The sequence below is a fragment of the Chlorocebus sabaeus genome, chromosome 14 (genome assembly GCF_047675955.1).
Source record: "Chlorocebus sabaeus isolate Y175 chromosome 14, mChlSab1.0.hap1, whole genome shotgun sequence".
Taxonomy (NCBI): Eukaryota; Metazoa; Chordata; class Mammalia; order Primates; family Cercopithecidae; genus Chlorocebus; species Chlorocebus sabaeus.
In genome coordinates this window covers 68456750-68467948 of record NC_132917.1, presented here as the reverse complement: position 1 = coordinate 68467948, position 11199 = coordinate 68456750, and the positions used below count along the sequence as shown (strand labels likewise).

Here is an 11199-nt window from a genome sequence, read left to right as displayed (position 1 = left end):
GGAAGTGTAATTGGTCCAAACGAAATAACAGGTGGGAACAGTGTCATCTGTATACCCGGAGAGCCTGATCCCCTGCCGCACCTGAACCACACTGAGCCCCGCATGTTTCCAGTTTTGCCTTCCTGTTTCGACTCTCCTCCACTTGCATCTCCCTCCTCACTGAAGGCAAAAAGTCCATGGAGCTGGGAGACATGCCTACCCTGAATCCAGGCTTCCCCCTTTAGACTTACTCCAGGTACCCAGAACCCCGTAATTCCCTGCCTAAATGGCATCCAGGGTCTATATGTCTTCTTCCCCAAGCCAGTCCTTCTGATGAAGAGCCTTACCACCTATGTGCAGACCTCTGGGCCTGAGGGTGGCCATAGAGCAGTGTGGGAGGAAGAGTTTGCACAGAACTTGACCATGAATACTGGGATGTCCATGCACATGCATGCAAGGCCCCTCGCCATGAGAGATGAGAGGAGAAGGGCTGCACAAGGAGCTTAGAGTCTCTTTCATATTCTTGCTCCAGTCTTGCAAATGTTAGGCATGAACTCCAGCTGAAGAATATTCCCAGAGATGGGCCAGATCGGTGTGTGATGAGTAGGTGGATGGCCCAGAGATACCCTCACACTGCGAACACATGTACTGCAATCCTAGATACCTACTCCAGTTCTTTTGTGGAAACTCCCTTATTTCTATCTACACCACAACATTTTCCTCTGTTTAATTCCAATTTCATTTTGCCAACTAATGTCATCAGCATATATAGGTCTTACTAGTACCTACTGGTGTGCAAATTAGACATTCAACAAATGCCACTATTGATAGTGTCTGGTCACATGCATTTTAGAAACTCTGAGCTCCTTGAAAACATGGTTCACAGAGTGGTCCATTTACTCTGCCCTCTGCCGCAAACAAAAAGTCCCAGGTTGATGTGCATCCAAGCACACTAGTCAGTGTCCGCAGGACCCTGACTTGTGCTTAAACTTTGCAAAGTCCAGGGGGTTATTTTAGTCTGATGCAGTCCACCTCTTCAGTGGCAGGCATCCCGATTGTCTTGAGGTCCAGGTCTGCACTGGACTTACCGCCATTGTAAGAAGCCTTCCAGTGGAGCAGCATGATCTTTTTGAAGTACTTGACGGTATTGTTCTTGACTGTCACGAAGCACAGGGTGTTGATCATGCTGTTGCTCATGGCGATGCACTCGACGATGTAGAAGGCAGTGAGGTAGTGCTTCTCCTTCACGAACACGGTGGGGAAGAAGTCGCGCACGATGGTGAAGCCGTAGAAGGGCGCCCAGCACAGCACGTAGGCGGTGAGGATGCACATAAGCACCAGGACCGTCTTCCTGCGGCAGCGCAGCCTCTTGCGGATCTGCTCGGTCTGGAATCCAGGGACCGCCTTGAACCAGAGCTCCCGGGAGATCCTGGCATAGCACAGGGTCATGGTGAACACGGGGCCCACGAACTCAATGCCAAAGATAAAGAGGAAGTAGGACTTGTAGTACAGCTGCTGGTCAACAGGCCAGATCTGGCCGCAGAAGATCTTTTCCTGGCTCCTGACAATGACGAGGACCGTCTCGGTGGTGAAGTAGGCGGAAGGGATGGCGATCAGGATGGACACCGTCCACACCAAGGCAATCAGGCCAGTGGCTGTTTGGCACTTCATCCGTGGTCTCAGGGGGTGGACAATAGCCAGATACCTAGGACAAGAACACAAGTGGAGGCAGCCACTGTGAGAAAGAAGTGCTGGATAATTTTTTTTTTTTTTTTGAAACAGAGTTTTGCTCTGTCACCCAGGCTGGAGTGCAGTGAGTGCAGTGGCATGATCATAGCTCACTGCAGCCTGGAACTCCTAGGCCCAAGCAATCCTCCCACCTCAGCCTCCCAAGTAGCTGGGACTAGAGGTGCAATGCACCACCCGCGCTAATTTTTTTTCATTATTTTTTGTAGAGGCAGAGTCTCCGTATGCTGCCCAGGCTAGTCTCAAACCCCTGGGCTCAAGCGAATCTGCTATTTCATTTTGCAACAGTCTAAGGAGCAACCGAATGGTATGTGTGGAGGAAACTCCCAGTGGTACGTGGGCTTCTGCAAAAGGCCAACTTGAAGCAAACCCCAGGGTCATCTCTAATTAGCTGTGCAACCTCAGCCAAGTTTTGTTGATGCACTCTGACCCTTAGTTTTCCTTATCTGCAAAAGTTTTGTTGGCTGTTAAATATTAAATGTGATAATGTATGCACTGTGCCTGGCACAGTTTTAAACCTAATATGTACTCAAAATGATAACAATTAGTATTAAATATAATAATTCCTCCCATCGGTTTCTAGCCTGGCACTGTTCCCAGCTCCTTCCTGTTCTTGGGCTGTTCATTCTAATTACCTCTCAGTTTAGAGCTAAAAGGGCAAGATAATTCAAAGAGTTGGGAGAATCTGCCCTTTCCAATGGAAACAGTGGGCAAAGGTTTTTCTTCATTCCACATTCTAAAAATTGTTGCTTTGCATGCAGGGGAAGAAAAGCTTGTGGCCTTGTGTCTCATTTTCAGGTGGAAAAATGGAAGGCAGTGAGAGATGAATGACTTTCTCAAGGTCACAGACCACAGGACCCTTCCTTGATAGAAAACATTTAACCCTACCTCACAGAGTTGATGTGAAAATCAATTGAGAATATACACGAATGTATTTTTTTTTAACCGCAAAGCATCAGACAGTGAAAAGACACTGCTTTTGTCCTTTAAAAAAAAAAAAGAAAGAAAGAAAACCCACATTGCTGTTACCACAGTGGTCCAGAAACAGAGAGAGCCCTTTCTAGGGGGGATGTGAGTCATTGTGCGGCGTGAGAGCTGATAGCCTCTTTCCCAGAGAGAATGCACACAGCTTATGCAGAGAGCTCTGGTTTCCTGGAAGACATCCTGTGGCTGGCAGGGGGTGGAAGTTGGGGAAAGAGAGAGATGGGGAGTGAAGTGGGAGGGGACTGATTGGTCAACACTAGAAACAAACACGGTCTCACGTGTCCAGAACTTATCCCAGGTAGAGCCCAGAGCAAATGTGACCAGGGCCTGAAGGAAGGCCAAACCAGCTCTGTTTCCTTTGAAACCAATCCTTATGAAGTCATCTTTCTTGGAATTTTGATTTGAAGAGAGGTTCATTCTTACTTATTTTTTTTTTCCTGATTGTATTTCTGCTCTTTCTGTCCCTCCCTCACAGCCTGGGCACTCAAGCCTATTGAGCATCCTTTAGAGAGTTCACAGGAGTAAGCCTCCAGCTCTCTTCTAGCCCCCAGAGGTTAGATGAAGTAGGATGGGTTGTGCCCACTCTGGACACCTGCTGACTGCCATCCCTGGCACTCTAGCCAATCTCCCAAGTGCCAGAAGTAAAAAGGGAAATGTCTGCAGGGTGTTGGCAATGCCATTGTCAATGCTCGAGAGTGAGCCCTTCATTAAGACCGCAGTGCTCCTGATGTAACCAGAGCCTCAAACTAGCCCTGACTCACAATGACAATGGAGAGTTTAGACCTTCTGCTCTCATTGGCTCCATTGTTCTCTGCCTACCCCGCCACATTCTGCTGATTACTCTGACAAAGAAATTTCCTATTTCATATTTATTCCCTATAAGAATTTTCACCACATAATTCCATTCCTTTTCCCGATAGTAGCTACCTAAGCCTTTATGATGCTTCAGAGTGTGTTTTCAATAAACATATGGGAGAGAACACCGACCTAAGACTCAGAAGACCACAAGTCTAATCCCAGGTTTGCCAGAAAGCTGCTCTGTGAATCTGAGTCATTTTTCTTATCCCTATAGGTTCACTTCCCTCATCTATAAAATAGGAATATTACCTAGATACTATGAGGCTCCAATGAGACACTGCACATAGCAACAGTAAGCTATTAATATACAAGGAATTACTAACATTTTAAAATGTATTTTTTCCCAGAGCTATTCTGTATACACAGCAATTTTCCTTTACCTGTTATTGGCAAATACTCGATTTGCGAGTCCTCTCCTACTTTCTATTTTATAGGATAAACTCTATATATCAAAACTAATCTTCAGGGTAATCTGTGACTACCTATCAGATAGTTATTTCATTCTGAGTCTCTCTGACATCACCCCAACTCCATCCCCAGGATTAGTGCCATGAGCTGTGCGGGAGGCATTCCTGATATATTTACAAACAGGCAAATTGTGGAAAACTGTTTCAAGGATTTCCATCAGCATTGTCAATGCTAGAACCAGAACTCCAGACCTCTAGCATTAGTAATGTTATGTTTGCTTATGTTTATAAAGAAGTTTACAATTTACAGCGCATTTTCAAATCCACTTTTTCACTAGATAATTCCAACCCTATTAAATAAGTAAGACAGTGACGATGTCCACTTTATAGATGAGAAAACAGGCTTGGGGAAGTTAACCTGCCAAAAAGCCACACAACTAGGTATCAACAGAACAATGACTCAGACCCACATCTTTCTGCAAATCCAGTGGCCTCTCTGATTGCTTTTTACCTCCTCCTTTTTTCAGCCAAGAGCAAAGGATGCCCCCTCCTCTTGCCTTCCTGGCATCCCAGCAGCCCTTCTCCTCTTTCCTCTCCATCACAGTTGGTTTCTAACTATTGGTGTTCCAAAAAGGGGTCTGACATGCAGCAGCCGCTTTTCTCTGCTTATGAGTATGTCCTTGGCTTGCCCTGTGTGTCTGCCACTACAGTGGCTTAGGTCCAGATTCACGTAGAGCTAACAGTTCCCAGAGAACAAGGAATAAAGGCTGCTAGACAAAGAGATGGTCCAGGCAATAATTGTGATAACAATGGGCTGGAAAAGAAGTATTTGGGCTCTGTCTCTCTTCCCAGGACCAAGTCCCGGATCAAATCATGGTAACAGTGGTCCCAGCAGCTACTAGGCTAGTCATGGGATGGGCAGAGATAACGCAACCCAATCCTCAGGTCAGTGGCCCTGACCAATGAGCTCACCAGGAGGCTTCTGTGCTTCGTAAGGTTGGGTGAGATTACTCAGGCCTTAGCTTCATCAAGACAGAAGACGAGAGCTTCTTCACAGGTACATAGACTGGCCAGTTTCCTCAGCATTCTGGGTAAAAGAGAAGTTCCCTGGAGCCCCCACATGCTGTGGGATCTTAATGTCTACACATTAAAAGGAAACCCAGACCTGAGGCTTGGGCAGAGGTCTCTCATGATGCATTTTTTTTTTTTTTTAAGACAGGGTATCGCTCTGTCACCCAAGCTGGCTGGAGTGCAGTGACATAACAGCTCACTGCAGCCTCTATCTCCTGGGCCCAGTGGTTCCTCCCACCCCAGCCTCCTGAGTAGCTGGGACTACAGGCACATGCCACCATGCCTGGTAAATTCACAGACAGTAAAAGGTTATAAAAGAAGTAAGACACAATCACAGCTCTTGAGGGGCTGACCATCTGGAGTTGCAGGTAGGATGGGACCAGGGAGAACTAGCACTTACAGACCCTGTTAAATTCGCATTAGTCACTGTTAATCCTATTAAATCCACATTAGTTTTTTTTTGTAGAGACAGGATCTCTCTGTGTTGCCCAGGCTGATCTCGAACCCTGAGCTCAAGGGATCTACCTGCCTAGGGTTCCCAAAGTGCTAGGATTACGGGCATGAGCCACCGCAGCTGGCCTCATGATCTTTTTTAGTTTCCTGATTCCCTCAGGTCTGACTCCCTCTGCCTAGCTGTTAAGACCTTTTGGAATAGATCCTATTCTTTCTGATCTCTACTGTCTTTCTGTTTCTTACCCACGCCCGACATCCCTCTCTAAGGTACCTCAAACTCACCTCAGGCATTCCCACCTCTAGGCTTTTCCAAACACTGTTTTACTCACTTTCTTGGGAAAACTTGTCTCTCCTTTGTCGATCTTCATTTGTTGAAGGACACTTAGAAGTCCACCTCCTGCATGAAGCCTCCTCTGACTACTCTGGTACATAATGATCTCACTCTTCTCTAAATTTTACTTCAAATTTATCCTTTACTTATTCTTTAACTGTTTTGTAAGTGCTGGTTCTCCCTGGTCCCATCCTACCTGCAACTCCAGATGGTCAGTCTCTCAAGAGCTGTGATTGTGTCTTACTTCTTTTATAACCTTTTGCCGTCTGTGAATTCTGGGCACCTAATAGGGTTTTTGTGCAATTTCACCCTCATCGAGTGCCTGGCACTGGGTGAATAGACATGTAAAAAGCTGGCTGGACACAGTGGTTCACACCTGTAATCCCAACACTTTGGGAGGTAGGGGCACAAGAATCACTTGAGACTAGTTCAAGACTAGCCTGGGCAGCATAGCAAGATCCCATCTCTAAAAAATTTTTTTTTAAATATAAAAAGCCATGGTGACAGTTCTTACAAAGATTGCAACATTTTTTGGGGAAACAGGACATAAATGTGTTTAACCATGAGACCGGAAAGCAGTCTGGGGCTAGATAATAAAAGTTTAGAAGAACAGATGAAAGGGTTTGAGCCATACTTTGTAGACAATGGAGTTATTAGAGGTCTTTTAAGCAAGAGAGGGGAGACATGTACAAGACAGAAGATTAATTTGGCTGCAGCCTTGCTTACTTCCCTCGGGCCACATGCGGCCTTCTCTCTGTTTCTCTGTTCATAGAACCCATCTGGTTTGTTCCTGCCTCTGGAGCTTTGCACTTACAATCCCCCTTGTCTGGGATGCTTGCTCCCTGTCTTCCCAAGGCAGGCTGTTTCCCCCTGTATCATTCATAAGCCAGTTCAAAGGCCACTCCTCGGAGACCCTTCTCTTGACTACTCACCTAGAATAGGCCCCACCTAGAGTCACTCTCAACATTTTACGTGTGTGCTTGCTTTTTGTTCAGAGTATTTCTTGCTTCTGAAATGACCTTCCTCTTTTGTTTGCCTGACTGGATCTCTCTCCATCCCTTGGGTATAAGCTCCAGGAAAGCAAGGAGTTTTTTTGTCTTGTTCACTGTCGTATCTCCAGTGCTTGCAATAGCATCTGTCACATCATAGTTACTCTATAAAAATGCATTGTTTAAATGAATGAATGAATGAAAGCTTCGGATGGATTGTCAGGGGAGTAGAGTTGACAGATGGGGAGATCCAAGAAACACTGAAGGCAGGAAGATCAAGAGGAGACTAGGATACCAGCCCTAATGAATAAATGGGTATTGCCAAGACCTGGAAGTTGAATGAATACTGGTGAAGAAGGGAGAGCAGCCGGGGCAAAAGAGACTTTCTTCTAGGCTAGATGCCTGGGAGAACAATGGAACCAATAATATAAATAAATACAAGCAGGTAGATGATAAATAGTTTTGTTCTAGCATTTTGTAGAAATCTTGTATTTTTTAAAAACCGCATAATTAAAACAATAATTTCAATGAAAACAAAGGGGTTAGTGTATCAGAAATGTTCATTAGTTTATCTGCTTTTTTGCTGTAGACATTCCTATAAGGGTTAATTTAAGAATTAAGAATTATCACATCCACTGTTTATTTATTGCTTACTGCTTTAAATATTGTTCTAAGCAATTAAATATATCATTTCATTTAATCCTCAAAGCAACCCAATACAATAGGCTTTCTTTTTATCCTCATTTTATAGGCGATAAAACGGAGGCAGAGAGAGGCCAAATAACTAACAGAAGACCCAACACACAATACAGCCAGAATTTAAACCCAGGCAGAATAACTGCTAACATGGCTACAGAAGTTTCATTAAACAAAAATAAAGGCATTTTTACAACTAAGTGTATTTGTTACAAACCAAGATAAAAATTAGTTGCTCCCAACTGATCAAATCCTGAACAACACATGAAACCAGAGAAAAATTAATGATTCCTAGACCACAATTAGATGGTAACAACACATACACACAAAAATAATTGAAGAAAAGATCACAAACATCAATAAAAGAATGGGCATTGGAGCAGCCGTTCATCCGCCAAGACCACTGGGCAGCCCCGTGAAGGCCCACGACGCTTTCCTCGAGGTCTGGGTACAAGCTTCCCATCATAACCCCACTCAACCATAGCAGCCCCCACAGTGCGAAGCATTTTTTCTAATTCATCTTTCTTATTGTATCTAATTTCCGTTGTGTAAACACACCGCAAGAGAAAAGCTTGCAGTATTTCAGACAAGCTCGGTTTGGTATGAAAGGAGGTTATGAGCTTGAAGAATTTCAGTAGATGGAGACTGATTGGTTGACATCGATATCACTCTTACATGTTCCAAATAACCCAATGCCCCTTAGTGTATCCTGGCTTCCTTTCCCCTTGAAGCTACTTCCTCTTACCATTGTTACTCCGTACAAGTGGTAAAATGGATCTCATCCAGGGAGTAGGGTCCCACTCCACAGGAGGCACCCTACCCCACTTTTAGTAGCTGAGCACATGTAGTTTCTTGCTAGTATGAAACTTCAGGAATGACTCTGTATGCTTTGTCCTGTTCATGGGCTAAGAGAGAAGGTGGCGGCTTCTATTTTCAGAAAAGTTCAGAGAAAAAGTCCCTGGAGCTCTTCCTTGGCAGCTCTGAAGGGAACCTAGGAGGCAGATACTCTACTTGACTGCTCTCCTCCTGCTCCTTCTGTGGGTTCACCTGGGGTCCTTGCCCAGGTAAATGAAAAGCCGCAGGACTCTGTGATTCAGTGGAGGGAATGTGGCCAAGGAGAAGTAGCGTTCTGCAAGGATCTACGGGGACAGACCAAGGGCTATGTAAGCTGCTAACTCCCGATGTCCTTCCCTGGAGAAGGGAGGCAGAGGTTCCACCCCTCGGCGGTTTTACAGACAGAGGCTCCTTGGCAATCCCCTTTTCTCAGGTTAGCCTTTTCGGTCATCTCACCCCTGCTTGCCGTGCCTGTGGTCTCAGAAAACAAGCTCTCTTAGCTGTGCTCCTCCCTGGAACACCGTCCTGACTGTGAGGGCCAGGTCAAACTCCCTCAGATCCCCGAGGCCAGAGAACAGGGAGAGCATGTATGCCTCAGGCTCTCTGGGTTAAGGGACAGAGACAGGCTGTTCAGATCCAAGTACACAGAGGCCTGATTTGATCCTCAGGGTAATTGTCTCTAGACTGTAACCAGGTGGTTTGTAATGACAGTCCAACTGTGGGCAGAGGAGCTAGCAAAGATTGTCCCCCAAGGAACAAAGACCAGCCTGGCCCATTAGCACAAGTTTACACTAAAGGAAGAGACTAAGTTGAAGGAAGACATGCAGGGGCTGCTCTTCCTGATTTTATTTGTGATCACCAGAAACAGTTCTTCTGCACTATCTGTGCAAATGGACTAAAAGGTACAAAGTGATTAATGCAACAACAAAAAGTAAATAAGCATATGTTCTCTTTTTCTTTTCAAAACAAATCCTTCAATCTTTTTTATTTATTTATTTATTTTTTAGAGACAAGGTCTCCCTCTGTCACCCAGGCTGGAGTGCAGTGGCATGAACATAGCTCACTGCAGCCTGGAACTCCTGGGCTCAAGTCGTCCTCCTGCCTCAGCCTCCCAACTAGCTAGGATTATAGGCACTCACCACCACACCCAGCTAATTTTTTTATTTTTTCAAAATATGAGGTCTGGATATGTTACCCATGCTGGTCTCGAACTCCTGGCCTCAAATGCTTCTCCTGCCTCGGCCTCCCAAAGTGCTGGGATTATAGGCTTGAACTATTGACCACAGCCAGCCACAAATTCTTGAATCTTATTTAAAAACAGATGATGCTAGAAGGTCATATGTTAGTAGAGGAAGTCTTGATGAGATAGAAACCTCCTTCAAGATTTCCAAGTTGACTCAAGAGGTAACTGCCTGGAGCTTAAAGTGTTCCTCAATATCTCCTCTTACCTGTCTACTCTAGACCTTGAAAGGTATAACATCTAGGAAAACATCCATAGCAGGGGAGATCAAAAGCTTCCCATCACCCAACTCTAGAGGGCTCTGCTGCCTTCTGTCTGAACAAAGCTGGAAAAGGAGAACTCTTCTCACTGTCAGTCAATGGGCAAGCTCTTGAGTCCCCCATGCATCTACATCTAGGGTGAATAGAGACACCTCTCATCAATCTGCAACTGCAGTACAGGAGGGGGCAATTCCAATGCTCCTTCCTCCCTGACCGCCTTTGTTGCCCCCACTGCTGCTGCACTCACCTGTCAATGGCAATGGCCAGCAGGGCATTGGTGGAGACATAGAGAGAGACAGTGCGCAGGTAGTTGACAGAGGTGCACAGGACATGGCCGTGCTCCCAGGAAAGCTGGCGCACCACATAGTAGTCCATCTCAAAGGGGCAGCAGACAATGGCCACCAGGAAATCCGAGATGGCCAGGTTGGCGATGAGCAGGTTGGTGAGATTGCGCAGTTTCTTGTAGCGGACCAGAGCAGCGATAAAGATGAAGTTGCCAATGCCACAGACCAGCATGATGCCCACCAGGGCCATCCCAATGACAATCTTGGCAGCAAAGAACGTCCGGGAATTGGTCACATCCTCATCTTCATCCAAAGGCATATCATAGTCACCATAGCTGAAGTTGAATGGGAAGGAAGCGGCATGGGCTCCATGAGGGTTGAGCGCAGAAAGGAAGCTGGTGGAGGTGTTGGTGGCATTGTCATCCATGAACCCCATGGTGGTCTCCATCTGGCCAGGTGGTGCTGTGAGCAACACTGCTCAGAATTCCCTGGGGCAATGTCTGCAAGGCTGATATCACCCTTCTCTGCTATCAGCCAGCTCTCCATTAATGAGTCAGAATGTCTCTGCCAGCATCTTTGGGGTATGGTGTCCGAGCTCCATTCTAAACCTTTGAAAGACATACAAACAGTTGGCTACATGTCGGAGTAAAGCTGGCCACATTTAAAACCACCCCGTAACCTAGGCAGACCTATTAGCTACCTGCCCAGAGTGAATATAGGGTGATGGAGTAGAAATAAAGGAACCAATGGGAGAAAAATGAAGGAAAACCACATGCATTGAGCATAGGGAAGGGTGGATTGCTATAGAGACAATCAAGCACTGGCTCAGTTGATTTCTATTCCACTGAAGACTCAGAAATGTTGCACCTTTTCTCAAGGACAAAAGTTGGGAGTGTGGGGAGGCTGAAGAGTAAGAAATTACTTTAAATGCTCTTTAAGAGGGAGGGCTTTCAGACAAGCCTGTCTGCCCTCCTTGCTCTTCTGGCAAAACATGGCTCTAAAATCATGAGCCATAGAACAGCCACCTTCCTCTCTCTTTGCTGGACTTCATGTTCCCACATCAGAAC

The 11199-nt window shown here is 45.8% G+C and overlaps 1 protein-coding gene across 1 annotated transcript; it reads right to left on the bottom strand.

Moving 5' to 3' along the window:
* Positions 1–987: 987 nt before the first annotated feature.
* On the bottom strand, positions 988–10588 carry PROKR1 (prokineticin receptor 1). The gene is made up of 2 exons (XM_007970395.3): positions 10096–10588; positions 988–1684 (listed from the first exon to the last, which is right to left on the bottom strand). Exons 1-2 carry the CDS (start codon positions 10578–10580, stop codon positions 988–990), a joined length of 1182 nt encoding a protein of 393 aa, XP_007968586.2. The 5' UTR covers positions 10581–10588.
* Between the last annotated feature and the right edge of the window lie 611 nt (positions 10589–11199).